The sequence below is a fragment of the Callospermophilus lateralis genome, chromosome 4 (assembly GCF_048772815.1).
Source record: "Callospermophilus lateralis isolate mCalLat2 chromosome 4, mCalLat2.hap1, whole genome shotgun sequence".
Taxonomy (NCBI): Eukaryota; Metazoa; Chordata; class Mammalia; order Rodentia; family Sciuridae; genus Callospermophilus; species Callospermophilus lateralis.
This window is the reverse complement of record NC_135308.1, coordinates 22,564,230-22,591,223: the sequence shown is the minus strand read 5'-3', so window position 1 is coordinate 22,591,223 and position 26,994 is coordinate 22,564,230. Positions and strand designations below refer to the sequence as shown.

Genomic DNA, 26,994 nt, shown 5'->3' with positions numbered 1-26,994 from the left:
ATTAAATGATTAATTATGTGTTATATTTTTAAAACACTGTAAACACTTACCCGTCTGTGCCTTTCTCTGTCTTTACATTTCTCTCGCACCCAATCAATAGTATGGAAATCATCATATGTACCAACACCCGGAATTGGTTCATCCAAAAGATCCAGTAAATGTGTAGAACTATTAATGCTGCCTCCATTTGTCATTGTATAATGAGTTCCTACAGAGCAGGAAAGAAAAAATGAGTATGTTTTATAAAAGATAACAGGGTGCTTTGTAACTTTCTTATCAGTTCATAGATAAATCAAAGAAATAATATCACTTGAAATAATTTCAATAAAAGAGGAAATGTTCAGAAAAATTACCCAAAACTTAGAAATAAGGCAAAAAGATTCATGTCCTTTCACAGCCATATCGTAATTATCAATCAGCAGCCTGCCTAATAGTCATCTGGTTATCTGGAGAAGAGAATTCTAGATGTCTTAAGGGATAGACTATAGTTAGAAAATGCCTTGTAAAGACTAATGAATTGAAAGTGATGATTTTCATCTGGTAAAATGCAAATGGATTCTGTCCAATTGGGGAAAAAACTCCTTGGAGTTGTAGTGTTTTGTGTGTGTGTGTGTGTGTGTGTGTGTGTGTTTGTGTGTGTGTGTGTGTGTGTGTGTGTGCATGCCTTGTAAGAAATTTCTTTCATTCACTGACTACCATTTTTAGTCTCACACACCCTCCTTTGAATCAGCTTTGTTACAATACTAGTTCCTTTACTAGAGGCAAATAAAACTATAGTGAACATGTGTTCCCTATATGATGAATATGAATGTAAAGAAGGTTCTAGGATAGACATTAAAAGGTACTCCAAGAAAAAGAAATATAGGTTGAGATGTAATTCAGTGTTAGTTAGGATCATGGGATGGATCCATAGCACTGAAATAAATTAATTAATTAACAAATGGGAGAGAGGGATTGGGGGGGAACAGATGGCTTTTAAATATGAAAATAAGTTCAATCTAACACATAAAAAGAAAATCAAATACACTATATCATTTTTTAACCATAAGACTGGTAAAAAATAAAAAGAAAGTGTGTGAATGAACGGAATCAACAAAGTTATGAAGAGGCCTTTAGTAATTTAACATAACTAGTCACAAAATTGGTAATTTAAGTATAAACTGTTAGAACCCCTTTGAGAAGGGAAAAGCTACCCAAATTTAATATACACAGATAGCAAACTCACTCCTATAAAATTTTCCCACAGTTATACTCACAAAATTCTTATAAAAATCCATAAATTATGCATGGTATGGGTAGAATATTGTACTATGCACCATAAAAAGAAAAAAAATACATTAATGTTAAATTGCTTATAATCTGATACAGAGGTCAGCCAGGACTCTGGGAATAAATATGTTAGGTTCTAAAGTCCACACAGTTGCAACTACTCAACTCTACAATGGAAACACAAAAGATATCAGAAATATGTCAATGAGTAGGTATGAATGTGTTCCAATAAAATGTTTTTGAAGGGTAAAATGGGACATATGGGCTATAGTTTGTCAACCCCTGATCTAAAATTTATACAGCACAAACCAAACTCAACTGAAGACATTTATTAATTATTTATATAAATGGCACTCTTCTACTTATCTTGGCAGATACAAAGATACTGGGCAAAATTCCTTATTTTAAGGCACAATCCAATTTATAAAGTTCCAATATTGAAGCATTATAAAACAAATTTTAATCTTATTACTTATATTTAATTTGTTATTAAAAATAGGGGACTACAGTATCTCAAACTAAGTGGGATTAATTTAAGAAAATGTCCTAAAGAATATGAATTTTAAATGGTAATATGAAGTTATTAGGCTTTGGTTTCACAATGAGACTTATAAATATACATTTTAAGTTAGATACTTTTATTCCTATTTCTGAAAAGAAGAAACAGATGATGTGAATATGGTCTATAAGAGATAGTTAAACATTACTGTTAGAAAAAGAATTTGAAGATAAAAACAATTTGAAGATAAAAACAGGGTAAGAAATATTATAATTCAAGAGTGAAAATTATTGGATTTGACTGTTAAAAAAAGATGGATATGATCATTTGTAGGGGCAATTAGAAAGTGCTTATCAAAATACAAGATTCCTACTTCTAGGAATTGATTAAACAAGTGCACAAAGACTTAACATTTCACTGAAAGTGAATACTGTACTAGTAAACTTAAATGTGTATTTGCTTTTATCTAACAGTGTTCTCTCTTATCTCCCTATTTAACACATTTGAATGTTTGCCTTGGGAAGGTGTAAGACTTCTAAAAGGAAAAGAGTATATTGATTTCAGTGTTCTGGCAGAAGTACTCCAGGAATAAATAATTTACCAATCTTGGCTAAAGGTTTAAAGGCCCAATCCCTGCACTGCAATGCCCATGTTCGTTACATAAAACATACATTCAAACCTATACTTAAAGCTTTAAAACTCTTCCCCACCTCTATCCCATCCTGATTTCATTCAATAATTTTTACTTTGTAAAAGCCACTTTAAAGGCTATAAATTTTCTTAAGCAAAAGCAATTGGAAAATAAATATAATAGGAAGACTCATAATATACCAACAAATCTGAGAATCTGTTTTCCATATGATAATATGGAACTTAAAAATATTTTTGGAAGAAAGAGTCAAGAGCCTTTTACAGTTTTCTGTTAGGATATAAAGTATTTCTGCAGTATTCTGGTCAAAATATGTATAAACTCAATCTTATAAGGAAAAAACACAGGTATTCCCAAACTGAAGAAAATTCTACAAAATAAGTGGCTGGTAGTCTTCAAAAATGTCAAAGTTAAGAAAGATAAAGAATAACTGAGGAACAGTTCTAGATTAAAGACTAAAAGAGACATGACAAGTAACTGTAACATGTGTTCCAGAATTAGATCCTGGAAAAAAAACATGTCTTTCCTTTCAAACTAAAGGACATAGTGGTACAACGGAAATATTGGAAAAATTCTATAGATCAAATACACTCAATTTTCTGACTTTGAAAACTGTTTGATGGCTATCTACAAGAGATTTTCCTGCCTTGAGGAAATATACACTTAAATATTTTAAGGTAAACGTGTATTATCTTTTCATTTTGCTCTTTACATTATTCTGAAAAAATAATGTAGTGAAAAAATACATAGCTGAAGATGCACTATTATCTATATAAAATGCTATATGTTATATATGGTAGCATATATAATACTGAAAGAAAGAACAAAAGAGAATAAACAAATATAGTAAAACGTTAACATTTTGGAATCGGGGTGAAGGACACATGAAAACACTATTTTTTTTCAGTCCTTGTAAGTCTGAAAATGCCTTTCTTTTTTCAATGTTGGGGATTGTGCGTGCTTAACAAATGTTCTACTATTGAACTATATTCCCAACCCTGAAATTACTTTCTTAAAAGGACTCTCAGGAAATGTTTTGCAAATTTCAACATTTCTCAAACTTCTGATCTTTTTAGTTTTCCATGCAAAAATTAAAAACTTCTATACTCCTCAATACATAGCCACAATACATGGCCAAATTATACACAAATGTTAAAATAAAGCAAATGTTTTGGGAAGCGGGTGGTACCAGGGATTGAACTCAGGGGCACTCAACCACTGAGACATATTCCCTGACCTATTTTGTATTTTACTTAAAGACAGGGTCTCATTGAGTTACTTAGCACCTTACTTTTGCTGAGGCTGGCTTTAAACTCAAACCCTTCTGACTCAGCATCCCAAGGTGCTGGAAATAAGTAATAGTTTAAGATACAAATTACCCAACTTAACTTCTCAACTTCAATATGCATGAAGCGTATCTTTTAGGTAGTCCATATGCACAAATTGAAATTCTCTCTCATGTAACATGCACCTTTCCTTCTTTCCTAAAACAACATTCCAAGATTGGTTTAATTAGGAAATGATACGGCTTTACTAAAACGGATACATGGAAGGGAGCTCTGGCAAGAGGTCTTCAAGAGAATACACAGGTTTTGAGATCATTGCTTCCCCGATGATAGCTTTCTTTGTCCTCAGTAGAAGGTCTTCTTACAGTTGAATTTTATTAACATAAATGACAGGATTTGCAGGGGATTGCCCATTTTTTGATACATATATAGCTCGAATTTACTTATCTGTGACGACATTAATGGAGGATGTAGTAGAATACCTTTTGGAAATAAAGATTAAAGGTTCCTTAGCCCAAAGTATTTCCTGATTCTGTCCATATCCCCCAACCAATTCAGTCCAAGACACCCACTATCATAGGTAAAGTTCAATGCAGGCTATAAAGAACAAGATTTAATATTATCATTTCCACAATTCAAATTAAGGCCTCTGAAACCCATACAAAAGACAAAAATCGTCAAAGCAAATATACTTTTTGAGTTGTAGGAGATGGGTTTCTGGTTTTCAAAAGGCTTTAAGTAAAAGGCTTAAAGTTTCTGAAATAAATCAGATGAAGAAACAATTTTATGCAACTACATAAGGTTTGCTGGGGAGGGAAAGAGAGAAAATTGAGTAAACAAGAGAGATACAATCATTTAACTGGAAATTGGCTTCAGTCTTCTACATTTTCCATAAGTAAAATACATGAGACCACAATATATTATTAGCCGCAGTTGTTTATAAATTGTTTTATTTTTTCCACTCATACTTTTTTTTTGGGGGGGGGGGGGTACTGGGGATTGAACAGAAGGGTGCTTTATCACTGAACTACATCCCTTTATCTATTTTAAGTTGTTGATGATCTCCTTAACTGACTGAGGCTAGCCTTGAACTTGTTATCCTCCCCCTTCATCCTCCTGAGTCCCTGGGATTACAGTTGTGCGCCACTATGCCATGCTTCATTAAATGCACATGCACAACATTTTTTGTGATTTCAAATTACTATATTCAATTGTTTTGACACACTATAATTTACTAAACAAATCTTTAGGATTAGTATGTCATTACAAATAATACCTGAAATGTTTGTATCTGCTTAGTCATCCTCTTTTTAAAAAATGTTTATGCATTTGCCATCTACAATTTTTTTTATATACCATTTATTTATTTATTTATTTATTTATTTATTTATTTATTTATTTATTTATTTATTTATTTATATGTGGTGCTGAGGATCAAATCTAGGGCCTCACATGCTAAGTGAGTGCTCTACTGCTGAGCCACAACCCCAGCCACTAGTCATCTCTTTTCCAATTCATGTTTAATATAGTAATAAAGTCTTTTGCAGTTGTTCTTAATAGTTTTTACCAACCCCACTATCCGATATTCAATATTAATAATTAGATATATCTCCAAACAAGCAAAGTATCCAATAAGTAATCATCTTCACATAGGGTTATTATTTGTCTAATAGGCCCTTATTTTTTTGCCTACCTGGTTTCTCTACTCCTTCTTTATATAACAGAACTCAATTATTTCAAAGAAATTTCTACCCTTCACTACATGCAGTTTTGGTGAAGGGATCAATCAAGATACCCTAAACGCACATGACTCAAGATAGACCAATCAAAACTCTAGTTCCTGAATATATAAATCCTAAGATAGAGTGACATAAGGCATTTAGAGCCAATTAATTTTAACAATTTAACCTTCAAAAGGATACAAGCAATTATTCTATGTTTATTTTCTATAACTCATTATTTGTGTGTGACTTTGGTCAAGTTATTTAATCTTGGTTAACTGAGCCTCAATTTTCTAGTCTGTTAAATAGGGCTAATACTAATACCATCTTTTAGATTAATACACACTCAAAAACTTGGGTATTTGTTAGTTCCTGTTATTAGACATAATCCTGCTGTTTATCTTGCCTCTGGGATCAACATAATTTTGCTTTTTCCTAGTCAGAGAATAAACCTAGAACCAAAATATATAGGTCCTAATAGTTTAAGTACCCTATTAGAAAGGACCATCTACCAAAATATATATTGCTCACTCCTTCCATTTATGTCCCCATCCTCCTACCTGATGCCTAAGTCTCTTCTAGGATTTATAACTTTGTCCTAAGCATTGACTTCTTCTTAAAGAGGTCCAAAAATAAAAATGATCAAGACTAAAGCTATCATCACTCCATGAGGGGGAAAAAAATGGATATAGGATAGTTCAAGTTACCTAGATCCCAATATCTTAGACTATAAGAAAGTCTGATCTTGGGCAAATTCACTTCTAAACTTAAGAAAAAAATTAAAAATATAATAATCAAAAAATTTCCTCAAGAGCTGACTTCCAGATACCAGTAACTGCCATCATACTAATTTACTATCTAATTTTACTTCCTACTGGCTGAAAAACATGACCAAAAAGGGCTATAAAAAAAGATCACTTTTCCTTCTGAGTAGCCTAGTAGAGAAACTCCATGACTTTAAAGAACTTTGAGGTTGGAAAGATCAAGAGTCAAATTCCATCTCTGTAAACCAGTATCAATTACTTATTAACTTCTTTGACATACTTTCACTTTGTCATTTTTGTAGTATTCAGACTAGATCCATATGTGTGTGTGTGTGTGTGTGTGTGTACACACACACGTATAACATATTCAATTGTTTTGACACACTATAATTTACTAAACAAATCTTTAGGATTAGTTTGTTAAAATATTTTACCTATAGATCCATAAAATATTTTACATCACATTTGATAGAAAATAGGAGATCTATTAACACAAGCTATTATTTCTGCTCAAATACTTCAATGTTTAAAACCTCACTAAGCTGCATTATATCACTCATGATATTAATCTTAACTGAAAATTTGACAATATGACAGAAAACATCCTCATGAATTTGGACTATAAGTTCTTCAGCTTTACATTAAGCAAAAGTTCCATACTTTCTGATAATTTAATTCTTCATGTTTCATAATTTCTGATAATTTTTTATGTCATATGAACACAGAAATAATTTCTTAAAATGCATGATCAATGATCAAGTTTTCCATTAATAGTAGACATTTTCATAGTTTAAATATTAAAAAGACTGAAATATTTTAGCAATAGGAAAAATTATCTAATGAATGAACTATAACTGGCTTGCAATTTACCTGCAAAAAAAAAAAAAAAATTGTACCAAGAAGACTTTTAGACTTACTTTTCCACACAGAACTTGATAAAATTCAAGAATACCTATAACACAATCCATTATATACTACCATTTATAATCTAAATAAAAGAATGTAAATTATTTTTTAAAAGTTTAAAATTATTCATTATTGGCATGCATGGGGCGCTGGGTTCGATCCTCAGCACCACATAAAAATAAAATAAAGATGTTGTGTCCACCAAAAACTGGAAAATAAATATTAAAAAAAATTCATTATTCTTTGTAACAATAATTTGCTAATGTAGAAAGAACAAATGATGCTGGGATAATAGACTATACACATGCTAAAGAATGAAAGTAGAACCCTTCCTTACACAAATACATAAACAATAATTCAAAAGGGATGCTAGATCTAAAAATAAGAGCCAAAACTATAAACCCTTAAAAGAAAATGCAAGAGCAGATTTTTATGATTTTGGTTAGGTAATGGCCTCAGATATATCACCAACGTACAAATGACAGCTACTCAACAAGCAAGGTGGGAGGACTGTAAATTTGAAACCAGCCTGGCCAACTTAGATCCTGACTCAAATTTTGAAAAGGGCTGGGGGTATAACTCAGTGCCTGTCTAGCATACATAAGGGCCTGAGTTCACCCCCCAATACCAAAAACAAAACAATTTTTTGGTCCTGAGTGAAATTCTCCATACCACTAAAACAAACAACAACAATAAACCCCACAAATGATGAAGCAAAAGACAGATAAAAGAGAGTAAATCAGAATTAAAATAAGCTCTCCCATGCAGAGGCTGACATTGTTAACTAGCTTGTGTCTTAAAATAACAATAAAAACAACTAGCTTTCATTGAGTACTAGTAATTACATATAATAATTCATTTACTACAACATGCAAGGTAGGTATTATTATCCCTATTTTTCTATTTGAAAAACAAGACAGAGAATATTAGAAAATAAGCTCAAGGTCATACTACTAATAAGTAGTGAATAGGGATTCAAACTCAGTTTCCTAAGTCATTAGCACTATCCAATGGTGCCTAAGAAAATAATTTCAGAATGGTTCACTTGTATATTTTAAGATATGTGTATACTCTCTTCCCTTGCAGTAGGTTAAGAACTGTTAGCTACTGCCCTCTCCTCAAACACACATGCCACTGCACTTAGCCTCTGGATGAGTGATATAACCCTACCTTTTACCATCACTATTCCTCCTTGGCCTTTGGTTCCAGGTTCCAACCCACTTTTTCCTATAGCACTTCAAATGTTGCAATAATAGCCATGAGGGTGCTTTGTTCCCAGTATTCACATTCCCATGCTTCAGCAGAAATCTTTGACACTAAGGCACCCCTTTTTATCATCAGGTTGTTCCAGATTCATCTTACACCACAAGAAGGCTTTACTCCTGGCAGAGGTAACTATCCTTCCAAGTAAATACTTAGAAACTAATTCTCCAACTTTAACAGATATGTACTCAAGTAAAACCAAAGGTTAGTAATGAATGTTTACTCTTACATATAGTGATATTTCATTTTCTATCTTCATTCTTTTTATAAATACCACGTACAATCCAATCAATTTTGTGCCCAACACGTTAACCTGTACTATAATGAATGCTAAACTAGAGAAAAACAAGCATTAACTGAAATTATCTGCGCTTGCGCGGCTCTCTCTATCTCTCTCTCTCTCTCTCTCTCACATACACACACACACACACACACACACACACACACACAAGCTGCTGCATCTTATACTGAGTTCAATAGTAAAATTCACAGTTACATCAACAGCAGCCTAAGATTCTTCCTAAAGAGCAACACTCAAACAGGCTTCCTTGAAAAGGGAGTTCCAGGGCTGGGGATGTGGCTCAAGCGGTAGCGCGCTCGCCTGGCATGCGTGTGGCCCGGGTTCCATCTTCAGCACCACATACAAACAAAGATGATGTGTCCGCCAAAAACTAAAAAATAAATATTAAAATTCTCTCTCTCTCTTTCTCTCTCTCTCAAACAACGATGTTGTGTCCGCCAAAAACTAAAAAATATTAAAATTCTCTCTCTCTCTCTCTCTCTCTCTAAAAAACAAAAGAAAAGAAAAGGGAGTTCCAAGTTACCTAGATCCCAATATCTTAGACTATCTCTGAGGTCCATCTCCAAAGATGTAAGAATAATAAGACTTGCTATTTAAACTCATAATGTAGATTATTATTGTATCAGAAAACATACACTTTAAAAAAATATTGAAGAAAGGAAGCAGAAATCCAACATTCCATATATTCCCTGACAATGGAATTACTTCTGTATTAGCAGAAAGTTTAGTCTCCTCTCCCTACAGACCCTGCCCTTCGATATACATGAAATGTGCTTTTTTCCTCTCCCTCTGTAACCTTACTGATAAGAAATGGGCATCCTGGTAAGGGAGGGAAAAGTAGTGTTTTAAGTTGATAATAGAAGTTTTAGAAAGTTATTGGTAATAGAATAATAGACTCTCAAATCAAGGACTAAAATGTAATAGTAAAGCATAGTGTCCTGAACTTAGTAGGTGGTCAATTAAATGTTGGATGGATAAATGAACAGTATAAATAAAGAGAATGCTCTTTAGAATCTGTACAGTCATCCACAGTCATATATAACTAAACTTCAAAGACTATAGCAACCATCAATATAGCTGACCAAATATAAACAACCAGTCAGTAGCAAAGTTGAGCTCATTACTCAATTCAATTCACTACTTTCTTCTCTGTTTTGCCACCAGCTCAAAATAAAAAGCAATATCCTTAGGTAGTGTGGATATTAGGACACATGTACATTTGGAAGCAAATTCCATGTTTATGAAATATCTCTACATATTAGGGTGACCTGAATATTACATGACAAAAATTTTATGAATTTATAAAAGAAACGAAAGTAGATTTATTTTTGACCTAATTTAAGTGGTAAAGGACTACAAAAACTACAAATTAAATGTTATAAAGAACAAAAATGGCAAAAAATCTGCTTACATTTTTTGTTTGTGTTAGTACTGGGGATTGAACCCAGGGGCACTTGACCAATGAACTACATCCCCAGTCTTTATTTTTTGAGACAGAGTCTTGATAAGTTACTGAGACTGGCTTGAAACTTGCAATCCTCCAGCCTTAGCTTCCCCAGTCACCATGTTCAGCAACATTTTGAAATCTTAATAAAAAAATTATTTCTGATGTATGACAAGCCATAGGATGATATAAAATTAATCACAGTAAAGTGTCAGTTATTTTTAGAAAATAGAGCAGTAAAATAGGTAGTAAAATAGTCAAGATTTTATTGAAGATTTAAAATTCAAATACTATAGACAATAAAATTTAAGACTATTCTAAAACAATAGTATAAAACAGAGTTTTGATCACCAAATAGAGACTCTATTTGTTCTTTTTTAGAACAATTTACAGACATGCAGATGAATTAATTTTTAAGAAGTTTAATTTTCTGGTTGAATAAAAACTTAGGGGTAATAAAAAGGCAACAAAAGCACTTGAATCCTAAAATCAATTTACAAGGAGCCTAAACAATGTCCCTTTGGCAATAAGCATATCTTTTTGGGATTTAAAAATGATGTGCAAAAAATGCTAACTACTAATACTTTCAGAAGGGGAAAAAAAGAACAAAATCATCTATTGTAACAGGAAAAAAAAAGGCTATATTTACATCTACCTTTCTTTATTACTCCTTCTACAGACTCAACAAAAAAGCAAGTATATTCGTTTTGATACAACAAACCAATCAGGTACCAACATACTAGGCATTTACTCTTGTCATAGCATTTACTTATTCTGTTTTCTCTGCCAAGATATATCCTATCAAATTTCTTTCATACTTGGAAGACGTCTACTTAAATAACACTTGTTAAAAGGAGACTTATCTCTTCCCCCACTAAGTCCCACAGAAAATGCTGTCTATACTATTCACTAGAAATGTTATTAACTTCCTTGGGGAAGTTAATTTGTTTCTTTGTTTTCAACTTAGGAAGCCTTCTTATGCCCCTAACCAGCCTTCCCAGGCAGGTCATTACAGATATATACAGTGAGCAGCATATATCCTTAGGATTAGAGGATGAGCCAAATATCTGCATCAAGTCCTGACATTTCTTTACCTCAGTTTATCACCTGGAAAATAGAGACTATAATAATACCTACTTCACAAAGTTGTGATAAGGATTAAAATTATTTGATAAATGTAAAGCACATAGAACAGCATATGGCAAGCAGTAATTCCATAAGCATTAGCTATCATTAATATTGCTAGTGTTACCACCATCATTCTCCACAGCAACTGGTTAAGCTTTATATATACACAAGAGTTTAATAAATACTATGAATAAAAAATATTCAAGGCATAAATTGATGTGAACATGCTTTATATACAGATATGAAAAATTGTGCTCTATATGTGTAATAAGGATTGTAATGCATTCCACTGTTGTCGTGTATTTAAAAAATAATAATAAAAATCAATAAAAAAAATTTTTTTAAATGCAAAATAGGACTGGGGATGTGGCTCAGTGGTTGAGTATCCCTGAGTATAATCCCTGATACCAATAAAAAAAAAAGGTCCACATATATGTAGTCAATAAATTTTCAACAAAAATACAAAGGCAAGTCAATGAGAAAAGGTCTTTTCAACCAAATGTGTAGTAACAAATCTGGCATTCATTTGTAAAACTATTTATATAAATAAATAAGAAAAAAAGTAAAAAAAAAAAAAATTCAAATAAGTTTTAAAGGATTTGTATGGGCCTGGGGGTTTATCTCAGTATTATAGTATTGTCTAGCATGTGTTAGGCCAAGTTCAATTCTTAAGACCACCAAAAAAACAACTCTTCATGGAGTAAATGGAGGCTCAAGGCCCAAAGATCCATTATAAGGATTTGGTAAAAGAAAGGAATTCAATCCCCCAAACTACTTTAAACTTAATGAACAAAAGAAGAAAGTCAAGAGTACTAAATAAAACTAACAACAGTCCAAACAAATCAATTTTTTTTTGGTTTGGTTAGTCCCCTGACAAAAAAGGAAGAGAAAGTGTATGAGGTAGCTTGATTGGTTCTGTATAGGAAATCTACTACCCCCCAAAGATGGCTATTTCTAAAATGTAATGTTAATTTCTAATCTATCAATAGCAATCATAGTTTGAAACTACTTATACATCTAGCTTATATATATATATATATCATTCACTTGGATAGAAGTTTCATTATTTACCATCTCACCTTGAAAACTGGTATAGGCTGGGCACAGTGGCACAAACCTGTAATCTCTGTGACTTGGGAAGCTGAGGCAGGAAGATCACAAGTTCAAGGCCAGCCTCAGCAACTTGGTGAGGCCCTAAGCAATTTAGTGGGACCCTGTCTCAAAATAAAAAATAAAGAGTTTGCTCAGTGGCAAAGCATCCTGGCTCAATTCCCAGGGATGACAAGAAAAGAAAAAACTGGTACAGTACTAGTTTACCCAATAAAGGTAAGCCTCAGCTTTAGCACGCAGGTTTTTAGAAAACAAATCCATGTTTAAATTTATTGATAATCTTTGCAAATTTATACTTTGATTATCTGTCTCTTCACTCTTTATCAGCCTGAAGATCTGTTTTTAATCATTGAAGTTTTGTCCTCCTAGGGAAGTTGATTCATTTTTTTTAAATATTTTTAGTTGTAGATTGACATAATAGCTTTGTTTCTTTTTTTTTTTTTTTTTTTTTGGTGTGTGTGTGTGTGTGTGTGTATCGCTAGGGATTGAACCCAGTACCTCACACATGCTAGGCAAGCGCTCTACTACTGAGCCACAACCCCAGTCCTTGATTCATTTTCTTGATTCATGTTAGCTGCCAAACTACACATTACCAGTTCCTTTGTGTTGACCCATGGCTTCAATGAATCATATATTATAGACTACCACCTCTTACCCATAGAAACTAGGACACGATAGTATGCTCTAAGTAATAGAGTACAAACAAAACTCATAACTGACTGATCCACAAGTACATGTTGCTTTCCCAAAAAAAAAAAGAAGAAAAATTACTTTATATTGATCGGTTCCTCATTCTTTGATGCTCTATGTGAGCTGCCTAGAGTGGGGTCAAATTAGGCCCTAAGCATGATTTTTAAAAGAATTATTTATGAAAATAGAAATAAAAAACTTTTATTATGGCGATGACCATGCTTTCTCTCACAAATATTTTGACTTGTTTTTCGTTAATTATATATTTTACAGAGTTTATTAGTAAGTTCTATTAATGCCCATCAGGGTTCACACATGGAATTTAAATTTCTCAAGCTCAAGCCTTCTAGTTTATCAACATTAACAAGCGGATGTTGTAACAGCACAGAGAAAACTTGCCTGTCTGCTTTTACAGTTGAATTACTGATTAGCAAATAATGTGACATTTAAACGATCATTATTCATTCACCTTGCTTCCTGTTCAAAGAAATTCTTAACACAAGTGGGAACAGAGCATGGAAATATAGGGTAAAGAAAAACATATCATCACCTCATTATGAATTATAACAGAAAAAAGTATCCCTCGTGGTGAGATTAGCAGAAATTTTCTTCTTTATACCTGAAGGTATTTCCTCAAGTGTATTAACAAATTTACATATATATTGAAATTTTATAAAGGCAACTCGGAGAAAGCACAATACATGTAAAGTGATCTCTACAGAATTTTTCTCAAAATATAAAATAGCAATCTCTTATTAACTACAGAATTCCTCAGGATAAATAATGCTGCAACTGTTCAGAGCCTAAAATAGTGTCTAGTACACACAATGCAATCAATAAATATTTGTAGAAAATTTCATAAATTCTAGTAGGATTTAAAACTGTTATAAAGATACAAAGTATATTTTAAATAAAGCAGGCTAATATACACAAGAAAATCATGACTTCCTTATTTCTTCATAAATAAAAGTTTGGGTTAAACCATGAAGTAAGTTTATAATGTCATGCAGTAATTCAAACTAATAGGTCTCAAACAAAGTTATCTAGGTAAGAGATTTTTCTTCTAGAACAACAAATGTCAATCAATTTTTTAAATTATCAATTTAAAAAAATGAATAAAAGAGGAATTTAATTAACATGCAATTAGTTTTAAGGAGACAGCGGCAGTGCCTGCCAAAAGATTTACACAATCACCAGGTGCTTTTCTATTTTATACAAATGCTGTTAAAATTGCAAAGGATAGCAGTAAAGTAAACATGGACCTCTTTAGTAACTCCCAGATGTGTTTTTTTCAGATGTACAAAAATCACCCTAAATGTGTTTTATTCATACCAAATTTTATAAGATACCTGTGGAAAACAATGTAGTACATGCAAGTTACCTAAATCCATAATAAATGAATAATGTTAATATAAAAATTTGTTCATCTTTATTGCCATTTCTAAATGTTCTAAAATGTAACTAAGAGCTTTTACTATAATTTTACTTTGCAGTAAATCTACATGGCAATTGGCAGCAGCTGAAATTTAGTAGTACACAGACACTTTCTTTCTCTGTGTAAATTAAAGGAAACATAAGTTTTCTGAAGGAAGAAAAACATTACTTTTAGGTGGCAACCAATACGACTTTAGCTGTAAAAGCAGCTTAATTCATTTTCATAGTTAAACAGAAAGAGGATTTTCACTCAGAAGATGGAGTCGGAGCCCAATGTGATCTGAAGCAGTACTAATCTGCACAGAGAAAACAATCGGGACGACAACAGAACCGTTCCGAGACTGCATTTCCCCCCAACAACCCTGGGCAACTAAACAACATACTGCAGCATTTAAAGGACAAACGAGAGAACCTGTTTAAGCTAGAGAACCGCCCAGCAGCATGCAAAACATACCAACAGAGGATTCATAGCAAGGGGATGGTATTACCTCTTTTATGTAATTCCCTCAGGGGAATATTGTCTCCTCCCCCGTCATAAGGCAAATAGGGATCAGAAGAAGCATCCATGATTAGAATTTTTAAAAAGAAACAAAAAAGGAAAAAGAAAAAGAACGCTGCTAGCTTAAAAAGACAGTGGCATTTTTCCCACCCCTGCTGCAGCAGGGAAGGGAGATGCCATATTTGATGAGGGTTTAGAACTGTAGTTCGACTGGCTGAAGCAACTGGGTTCTTCCACAGTGGATGATGTCATCAAAGGGAAATTATTGCAGCCTGGTTGCTAGTGGCTACAATCTAGCAAGGCTTAGAGGCGGAACAGCCTTCTTAATCAGGTCCTGCTACGTGTGATGATGACTAAGCGCCAACTATAACAGACAAAACTGGTCCGAGAATTTGAAAGCACTCACAATATAACTTCAATAGCTTCGGTTGCAACTGGAGTAAGACAATATAAACATTCTTTCTTTTTAAGATAAACATAAGGAGAACAAAATATTTAATAGACATAAAAAGGAGATTATAGATGAAGACAATGACCCTTTTCATTTCTAATGCAGATGAAAGCGACACTGCAATAATGTACACTTTTATAATTTAAATGTACTAATTTTATTCAGTAATGTGTAAGAGTCATAACAATGAAAAAACTAAAACATACCAAAGGTTTCTCACTTAAAACTTGGTTTTAAGTGTATTCTTGATTGGCTAAAATGTACCACAGTCTTCAACTTAAGATTTAAAAGACTGAATAACTGTAAATTGAGGGTTTTATCTCATTTACGAATCCTCTCCAGCAGCTTCTGGTTTCTTCAAGGAACTAACCAGTAAGACATTCTATCTTTGGAGGAGAAAGGAGAAACTTCTTATCAACATACTAAGTAACTTAACTATTGTGGTGGAAAGTATGCAAAAAAAAAAAAAAAAAAAAAAAAAGATTTACTAAGCAGGAGATTTTCCTCTCTCTCTTACCTACCCATTTTGTTCCTATCTCACAAAGACTTTGTGCTTCTTAAAAGGCTTGTAATAGAAAATGTTTCAAAGTTAAGTACTCCAATTGCCTCTCTGCTAGAAAATTTTATAACATCACAAAATAAGAAATAAAGTTTTATTTAAAACTAATCCAAACAAAATTGATGCTCATTTTCAATCACAGTTCAGAAATTTATAGCTACCTCTAAGATGATTTCTTTAAAATGGAGTATTCTCCTTCTGAAATGCCTATGTTATATAGTGCCACTAAATTAAAAGGATTGTCCATAGAAAGAATTTCATAGAACTCAGGAAATTTCTAAAAAATTTTGTTTTCTTTAATATTGAATGAGACAACCATTCCAACTCACCATAAATATATGAAAATTGCAGGTAAGAGAAGGAAAGACAGATTTAGAAAGCAGTAAAAAAGGAAAGTTCTGACCTTTCTAGTACATTTTACTTACTTGGGATCTTTTTAAAATTTTTCTTTCAATTTTGTAAATGAAACAGGCTTCTATATTCCAAGAAGTATGAACCTTCAGATAAATAGAACTTCTTGAAAAATCCCACTAGGGATTGGGAGACATGGTTCCAGGAAAGGAATACAGACTAGAATTATTGCCACAGGAACATTCCATTTAATCCTGATGCTAACTATTCACATTTATGTCAGGAAATAAAGTGATAGAATCCCCTGTGTTTTTCAAATTTTCTGGGAAACAGTTTTTTGTTTTGTTTGGACTGGGAAATCTTTGACAGAGTTAATTTTACTAAATTACCACAATATAAATTTGGTCATTTGTGGTTCTTTGGTGTGTGTTTTTTTACCATAAAAATTTCTAAAAAGATATTCTATGGACATCTGTAAATGATTTCGTTTTTATGACATTATTCACATTCTTATATGACTTTACATAAAATGGAAAACCGACCTACAAGTTTTCCTGGTATTGGTAGGTACTATCCAAACTTGTTTTTCCTGATCTACAACTTGGTCATAAAGAATGAAAATGACAGCTAGTACTAACTAAAAAGAGAATATTCTTCCTGTAAAAACTATTGACAATGACATATAAGTACAAGTTTTGCAAATATATTTATTTTTAAAGATAAAAAAATCATGTGTACGTGTGATATAGATAATTGTACCTGTATTTGTATAGTTAATTTAAAAAAAATTTTTTTTAGTTGTAGTTGGACACAATACCTTAATTTTATTTATTTATTTTTATGTGGTGCTGAAGATCAAATCCAGCACCTTACACGTGCTAGGCAAGTGCTCTAGCCCTGAGCCACAACCCCAGCCCCCAGAGTTAATTTTTTAATGAGTCAAGCAAACCTCATAATTGTTATCATGAGGAATGAGGAAGAAGTAGGCAGGTGGGGTTGCATTCAGTGTTAAAATAATTCCACATCACTTTAATTTTGTAAAACAAAATATATTACTTTGTAACAGTAAGTGTGAAATTTTTAAAAATTCCATGAGTTAGCAAATTTCTCATGCTTATGGGGTCCATAATACCACTTTCTCTCAGAGTAAAAGAATCATGACTTAGGTTAAAATGTGTTCCAGTCACACTTTAGAAAAGTACAAGGTACACTGGAAGGTGTGGCAAACAGGACTTTGATACAGAGTAGATATGACCAGGATAACAGAATTACAATAAAGTGAGGTTAAAGCAGGAGAGCAGATGACAAATTCATGAAGTTTTGTGCTAGCTTGGGGGAAATGCTCAGGATTAATACTGAAAAATCTAAAACACTGAAGTGGTAGCACATGTAGGACTTAAAAATTCAGAAGGGACTGAGGTTGTGGCTCAGTGGTAGAGCGCTCACTAGCGCGTGCGGGTCATTGGGTTCCATCCTCAGCACCCCAGAAAAATAAAATAAAGATATTGTGTCCAAGTACAACTAAAACAAAATATTTAAAAAGATTTTAAGAAAGGATATTTCTATCTTCAAAAGACCCTAGATTCTAACCTCAACTAGACATGGGATTCTGCATAAACCACAACCTCTTCAGGACGTGTTACCATTATCTGAAAACCAAGGGGGTAAGGATAGATGCCAAGAGCATCATAATGCTTTAAGCTCCTTATAATTCTAAAGATTCGAGAAATATACCACTTAGTTTTAAGAGAAATTTATATTTAAAAATGTTTTCCTTTTATTTTTTAAAATTTTTTTAGATGTTGATGAACCTTTATTTTATTCATTTATTTATATGCAGTGCTGACAATTGAACCCAATGCCTCATACCTGCTAGGCAAGTGCTCTACCACGGAGCCACAACCCTAGCCCTTCTCTTTCCTTTTAGATCTAACTACCAATTTGCAGAAAATACAGGGACAGAGAAACATTAAATGACAGCCCAAAAAATGCAATCAGGAAAATTAAACGTAGGAACAAATAAGTACTGAGAGAAAAGGGTAGGGAACTTATAAAGTTTAGAAATAAAACAAAACAAAAAAAAGACTGAAAGATATATCAATTTTAATGTATAATTTTTAGTGCAACAATTGGAGAAATGTGAAACATTTGATCTTAAGGAACCATTTCTATTTTAGATAATAGTTTTTAAAAGAACCTTGATCTTTTAGAAGCACATAATGAAATATATATGTGCATATATCCACTTATATGAAATACTTCAGATTTATTTAAAAATAAGGAGAAGAGAGATGAAACAAAATTGGCATGAATTATTATTTAAGCTAAGTAATGAAGATAAGAAGGTACAACACTACTCATCTCTATACTTTAAGATTTTCTATAGTGAAAATATTTAAATGGTTTTATAAATTAAAAGCACTTATTTGAGATAAATGTTAATTTTTAAAAATTATATCTTTCACTTCTAAAACTAAAATCTTCACTGGAAGCAGCAGGTGAAAAACCACAGATCACAATGGTAAGTGGGTGTTGCAGATACATCTGCACACATAATGTGGCATTATACTTTAACCTGCGTTGTCAAGTCCTCTTTCCTAAGAAAAAGATCTGAAAACTAAAAAAGTTGGTGATTGGGGGAAGAGACAAAGCAAAACCTTCAAGGAAGAAAATCAATGCAAACTACACATGTAGCTACAAAGTTATTACAGCATGAAAGAAAGAACAGTTAAGAATCCTGAAAATAGACAAACCAAAAAATAAATTTTAAAATAAAACATAGTTTTAGGAACTGGAGATATAGCTCGGTGGTAAAGCATATGCACAAGGACCGAGGTTCAATTCCAGCATCAAAAAGAAAAAAGTTTTGCAATATTCATACCTCATACACATAAATGATTTTAATTCTTAACATAGATGTCTGGTATCAGGATTTAAAACAAAGTTTTCTTTCATAAACATCACATAAAAATCACTTTTTTAAAATTAGAACCAAAAAAAAAAATAGTTATATTTTATACCTAAACAATCCATTTTCAAGGAATTTGTCAAATATACTCACACATAAACTCAAGCTGGTTCAAGGACTAAGCAAAAGAAGAACGAAGAATTCTAATTTTTAGAAATATTTAAACCCACATACCAATATTTACATTAAGTGTAAATGAAATAAATGCTCCAATTAAATGATAAATAATTTAACCTGGAATTTTAAAATCCAACTATGTGATTATGTCTCAACTAAAACATGTAAGCTAAAAGTAAAAGAATTTCTAAAAAAGTATAACATGCAAACATTAATTCAAAGAAAATCAGGGAGTAATATCAAAGTAAACATTAAGGGGGAAAGTGTAAGTGGAAATTTAAAAAATCATTTAAAAAATAAAAATCATTCCATTCACCAAGAAGATATAACTTACTATCATGAGCTCAAAGTATATAAAGCAAAAACAAAATGACAAGTATTAGTAGGCAAATCTATAAATAACAGTGAAAATTCTCAACACCTCACTAGCAAATACTAAATTTTGAAACAAGGAGAAAAATCAGAAAGGAAAAACAGATGATTTCAAAAGACTAACAAACTTTACCCAATGGGCATTAGAGAACACCATAACCAAAAAAAAAAAACCATACACATTCATTCTCTTTCTCATAGCAGACAGGAACATTTATAAAAATTGGCCTTTTTCCTGAGCCACCATGCAAGCTGAAAAAAAATTTCAACTTATTGAAATTATACAGTGTATATTCTCTCACCACAGCATAATAATATTATAAATCAATTAAAAACTTAACCAGCCAGCTGCAGTGGCCCACTCCTTGTTAATTCCAGCTACGTGGGAGGTCAAGGAAGAAAGATTTCAAGTTCAAGAACAGCCTGGGTAACTTAGTGAAACCATGTATTAAAAATAAAATAAAATTTTTAAAAGAGCTGGGGATATAGGTTGGTGGTAGATTGCCTAGCATGCTCAAGGCCCTGGGTTCAATCTATACAAATAATCAGAAACTCTTCATAAGTTTGGAAATTATGAACTGCACTTGTAAGTCATCGATAGGTCAAAATATATATTGTTATACAAATCTGAAATGTTTTTAAATTAGTGATAATGATAATAAAGGTTTATGCCATAAAAAATAAAACAGTATCTAGAGGGCAACTTATAGCTTTAATAAATTTATCAGAAAAGAATGCTTAAAACTAAGAAGCTAACCAAGAAGTTAGAAAAAAAATCATCAAAATAAACCCAAAGAAAGTAGAACAAAATAAGATTAGAAATTAATGAACCAAACAGGTATATAATAGAAAAATAAAGGCAAACTGATTTATTGAAAAGACTAATGAAAAATCTACAGTGCAGATGAATGAGGGAAGGAAGAGAGTAGAGAGATGGGAAGGAAAAGGAAGAGGGAAGAGAGAAAGCAGGGTGGTGGAGGAAGAAGGGAGGAATTAGAATCAGCAGTACAAGAAGACATTTATTGGGACAAAAAAATAAACTAATAGTATAGAATAGGGAGTATAGAAATAGATCATCCTATATTCGGGTCCTTCATATAGATCAGAGGTAACACTGTACAAGACTGGAAAAAAATATTTTCTCAGTAATTGATAAAAGGATAACTGTCCATATATATACCAAAAAAAAATTAAATATACCCTCACACACACACACCCCACACACAAATACATTCAGATGATTATTGACCTAAAGATACAATGCAAATAAAGCTCTTACAAAATAATACAGGAAAACATCTTCATGACTTTAGGATATGAATATCTTTTTCTTAATTAAAACACAAGTGGTGGGCACAGGGTCACATGCCTGTAATCCCCTTGATTTGGGAGGCGGAGGCAGAAGGATTACAAATTCAAGGACAGCCTCAGCAAGACCCCATATCAAAATGAAAAAAATAATAAAAAGGACTTGGGAGGTAGCTCAGCAATAAAGCATTCCTGTGTTCAACCCCAAGTACCAAAAACCAACAACAAAAACAAAAACCACAAAGCAAGTAATTAATACATAAGACCACATTACAATTAAGAACATCTGTTCATAATACGTCCATTATCAGGGTAAAGTGCAATCCACAACACAGAAGATCATTTACAGCACCATTACTCAATGTAAAGTCTGGGTCTATAAAACAAAGAAGTACAAATCTTTAAAGATACACATTTCAACAGAAAATGGGCAAATGTCCTCTTAGAAAGAATTTCCAAATAGCTAGTAAGCAAAGATGTTCAACTTCTTTGGCTACCAAGAACATGCAAATTAAAACCACAATTAGAATCCATGATAAATTAGGCATCTGACAATATTGAGTAGTTGGTGAATATAGAGCATACATTCTTAGTCTAAGTGTATACTAGAATACAACTATGGAAAACAATCTATGACCCAATTAGGTCTCACCTAGGACAAATGAAACCCTAACACACACACACACACACACACACACACACACACACACTCCATTTACTTAATTTTAGTTAGCTTTCTTTGGGCCTTTTTAATTTTTGCACTTATACTCCAGGATACATGCATAATTTACAAAGTAGCATTGTTTGTAACTACCAAAAACTGTTAAGAACTTGAAGATATATCAAAAATAAAATGAATGAGCAAACTGTAGCATATTCATTTAAAAATGATATAATTTAGAACAAAATCATAGATGGCAATACTTGCAACAAGTATGATTCTTAAAAACCACATTGCATAAAAGCAAGAAACAAAGGCATATACATCAAATGATTCCATCTATTTAAGCTTCAAAACCTGGTAATATTAAATTATATTCTTTAAGATGCACAGATGATCAAATCATAAAGTAAAGCAATAAAGTGATTTACAAAGAGAAAACTACCTCTAGAAGAAAAGGAAGGTATCATGATCAAGGAGGCACATGCAGGAAACTTTTGGAATATGGCTATGCTTTATTACCTGGGAGGGCTGCAGAGATGCTTGTTTTATGAAACTGTAAAATTGTGTTTTATGGATTTTCTGATGTGTGCTACGTCATAATTCAAGTCTTAAGAGTTAGAAACTTCCCCCTCTCCTCTTTTTATTTTTCCTTTAGCTTAATCTTTTATTTTGGAGTCAGTAATAATCTTATTTTTAAACAGCATATGTAATCTAAGTCTCAATCAGTTGCAAGTAACAAGATTCATCGAGTATCTACGCTGACTTTAAATTTCTTCTAAACACTGCTTCTAAGAAATTTCCTCTAAGTGGTAACTTTTTCAAGGACAGTTCTTAGGTACTGTCTTATGTAATAGCGTACACGCACCAAAAAAAGAAGTTAATTCATTACATCATGACTTTCAAGGCAGACAGGCAGAGTGTACAAAATACATAGACACACACACACACACACACACACACACACACACACAATCTTCATTTACTTAATTTTAGTTAGCTTTCTTTGGACCTTTTTAATTTTTTTTTCCAGAGTAATGGGAATAACTGCAGATAATATTTGAGGTACAAATCATCAGGTTCTGCACAGTCTTAATAAAAATTAAGCTCACTTCTTTCCAATGACTTCAAATGATACTCCACAGTACTTGATTAGCTTACCAGTGCAATCTTTGGCTGATTTTATGAAAGCACCAGTTTATCAATATTAAGTCTCATTATCTTTTTCCTAGTGCTTTTGAAACATCCTGAATCACAACATTTCATAAGCTTAGTATGGGTTAATTTTCCCTAAATGCATTACCTTACTCATATAAGCACACAACTTTGGGCAGTCCCCTACTTCCACATATATTAAGCAGGTTAAGTAGGTTGCTCGCTGAAGCAGTATGGAGATGCAGGTGCAGAAAATGTTTATAAGGTAGTTGGCAATAGAATGTGAAGGGTATCAAATGTATGAAGAACACAGCCTCGCTTAGAACAAGTATCAGATGAACTTTGGAATTATTTCTAAAAATAACCCTGGGTAAACCATGTGAAATAGTTTTGACCTTTTCCCAACAGCCAGCCATTAAATGGTAGCAGTGGTGTTTGTTAACTTCATTTTATGAATTTCTAAAACACCCTTTACTGAAGATTCACAGTGTATTGATTTCATACTTTCTAAAAGAGTTTGTTGTCAAATTCGAGTTTAAAACTGACATGTTGCCAAATATCTCATTCATTAGAACATACAACCAATGTTATCCATAGATGCCAGATAAAACAATACAACTAAAGTCATCTTGTCATCTACTGAAGACAAAACATAATCTTTAAAACACTGGAGGCAAAATCAAATTAGACTCTAACTCAGAATCCCTTTCTTGGATACCATAACTTTATACTATCAGATTTTTTTTTTTTTGCTTATAAATTCACATACAAGGATATTATGTTTACTAAAAAGCTACTCTTGGATTATTTTATTAGCACTTTAAACTGAAATTATATCAAAGAGCTTCCTTATTCATAGAAAGCAATCAACTCCAGTAGTCTTGGGAACATTTGAACTTTTATCTTTAGCAATAATTCTACCATCAATTTTCAAAACATTGTACATCACTGTCTCTCTTCAGAATTATTACTTTTACCTCCATAGTCTCAGCGATTCCTCATTACTCTCAAAAAAAAGTCCAAAACTTTAATTTACATGATTTGGACCTTGTTTAATTCCCTCTTCAGCCTCAATCCTTTCCTTTCTAATTCTCTGCACTCCAGCCACCTTTCTCTCAAGTTTCAAACTGAGTGCCTTCTCTCAAGCTGCTCCCTGTGCCTGCAAACTGCACTCTGTAGATCCAGGTCCCAGCGCCTCCATTCACTGCCTCCCTCATTCACCTGTCTGAATTGTACTCATTTTTCAGTCCTCACCTTAAATAATCATATCTTAGGTTCCCCCACTAACTTGTTCTCACATTAAACATCTTACTATATCACAATAATTGTAATATAATTTGGGGGGGGCGGGGTGGGATTATTTATATATTTTAATGGTTTTCTCTCATTACAGTGTAAGCTCCCTAACACAAAGACCCATATCATTCTTCTTCACTGCTCTCTCCCAAGCACTTATCCTGTTGTCTGGCCCATAAAGTAACCTAATAATTACTGTTAACTGGAATATGCATAGAATAAAGTTAAAAAAAAAAACAAACTGGTTACTCCTGCATGGCAGGATTGTCTTCTACCTTATATTTTTCTTTATCACCAATATTTTCTATAATAAGCACATTTTGCTCTTAATATATAAAAGTGAACTCCATTTTTAAAATGAACTTTAGATTCCAAAATGAACTTTAGATTTCAAAAAGTTGCACAGGTAGTACAGAAAGATCCTGAATACCTACTGATTTTCCCCAATTATTAACATCTTATATTTCCATGGCACATTGTCAAAATACTAATGGTGGAATATTTATGTAATTATTATGTAAACCCTAGACTTTACCTGGATTTCAGCAGCTTTTCTCTTTTTTTAAATTTTGTTATATATGACAGCAGAATCATTACAATTCATATTACACATATAGAGCACAATTTTTCATATCTCTGGTTGTACACAAAGTAGAGTCACATCCTTCGGGTTTTCATACATGTACTTAGGGTAACGATGACCACTGCATTCCACCGTCTTTCCTACCCCTAGCAGCATTTCTCTTAATGTTCCTTGTCTTCCAGGCTCAAATCCAGGTTGCCACAATGTACTTAACATGATATCATGTCTTTATAAACTCCTTGGTCTTTGATGTTTTACAGGCTGCATTCTTTCTGGAAGCCTCAAGAAAAAAATGGTTTCCTTGCTTTTTCCAGCTACCAGAGGTTTGACTCACTGTATCTGTCTGGTATCACTTTAATCACTCACTTCCTTCACCATGTCTACCACTAACACTGATCCTCCTGCCTCTCTCTTTGAAGGCCTGTTTGATTACATTAGTTCTACCCATACAATCTATGTAATCTCCCCATCTCAAGACTTTGATTTAATCACAAGGAAGTGCTTTTTATCTCCTACAGTAACATATTTAGAGGTGCCAGGAATTAGGGTGTGGAAGGAGTCATTATTCAGTCAACCACAACATTCTTTGTCTTTTTCATGACCTTTGCAACTATGGTACAAAAACAATAGTGGCTAAAACAGCTGTCATCTAGCACAACTCAAAGCAGAGGCATCAGAATGTACTAGAAGTCATATTTTTCACCATGATGTACTTGCCAAAAAAAAAAAAAAAAAAAAAGCAAAAGTCAGTTTCTCTTCCAAATGACCTGGGTAAAATTGTAAATAATATTCATTTTATTAAGTCATAACTCTTAAGGATACTATCTTTTTAATAGTCTATGTGACAAAATAGAAAGAATACATATAGCACTTTTGTTCATACTGTTGTATAATGATTCCATGTTAACGAAAAGCACTTGTATGAATGTTTGAGTTGTGAGCAAACTTTCTTCAGGGAACACCAGTTATTGTTTGTTCTGTGTCTTGTTTTGTTTTGTTTGAGACAATGTCTTCCTCTGTTGCCCAGGCTGGCCTCAAAATTGAAATCCTCCTGCCTTAGCCTCCCAAATAGCTGGAATTATAGGTTTGTGTCACAGTTTACCATTTTCATTGAAAGAAATGAAAACTAAGAGAAATGCTGCTAGGAGTAGCTAACTATAGCTGTTTAGACCTAGAGATCTGGCAGACATTTTCTCAGCATATATAAAATGAGCCTGTCTCTTCAAGTAAAATATCTGACAGTATTTGTTGTCGATAACAAAATTCAAGCTTTCAAGCAAAAGTTTAATTTTAGAAACTTACATTCACTACTGTAAGTCAAACATCTTCCCAATAGTAACAGACTTTTCTAATGGGATTGGTGATGATAATGAAAAAAAAAAAAAGAAAGTGACTTCTTGATTTTGTGAAATGAAATAGTGAACACTAGCAAGATCTGCATAGATCAGTCATCGCAGGTTGACTTGTGTTCCCCCAAAATTTGTATCTTAAAGTCCTAGCCCCCATGTCTCAGGAAGTGACTGTACTTGGGGATAAGGTCCAAATGAACTCTTTGAAGAGATAATTAAAGTAAATAAGATCATTATGGTGGGTATAAATCCAATATGATTAACCTCTTTAGAAAAAAAGATTAGGATACAGATACACACGTATGAAAAAACCATGTGAAGATATAGAGAGTAGATGGTTATCTATAAACTAAGGAAAGGCCTCAGAAGAAACCAACCCCTGACAACTCCAGAAAAGAAAGTAAATATGTGATTTAAATGAAAGAAAATAAATATGCAGTTTAAAGCTACTCAGCCTGTGGTTCTCTGTTATATAAGCCTTAGAGAAACCAATATATCAAAGAATCACTTTTCCAAATGACTAATGCATATTATAAAGTCATGAATGGGTAATAGGATCCTTTAAAAGTGCAAGATGAGCCAATGGATTTTAATTTAACAGAACACAAAATGTTCATTAATGGGGTTTCCACATTGCAATTAACCTTTAAGAAATTTTCACTTGTCAAGTTCTGGTATCATTTCAAAGAAGAATATTCACAACAGTCTGAAAAGGCTATTAAATTATTTCTTCCAACTTTATATGTACAAAAGGTTGGGTTTTATTATCCTTTTTTGTAATTTCAACCAAAACATTATGAGAGATTAAAGAACATATCTAGCTATCTTCTATTAAACCAGGCATTAGAGATTAACCCCACA

General features: G+C 32.7%; 1 protein-coding gene across 6 annotated transcripts in view; it reads right to left on the bottom strand.

Moving 5' to 3' along the window:
* Positions 1 to 26,994, bottom strand: part of Clcn3 (chloride voltage-gated channel 3) — a 78,567-nt gene that overhangs the window by 33,154 nt on the left and 18,419 nt on the right. For 3 of the 6 annotated variants that reach the window (XM_076853662.1, XM_076853664.1, XM_076853666.1), the window contains one exon: positions 51 to 208. In XM_076853662.1, coding sequence (XP_076709777.1) covers positions 51 to 208 — 158 coding nt within the window. Of the gene's footprint in view, positions 1 to 50; positions 209 to 12,309; positions 12,386 to 14,952; positions 15,140 to 26,994 lie in introns of those variants that run through there. The other 3 variants (XM_076853663.2, XM_076853667.2, XM_076853665.1) reach the window with 3 other exon arrangements.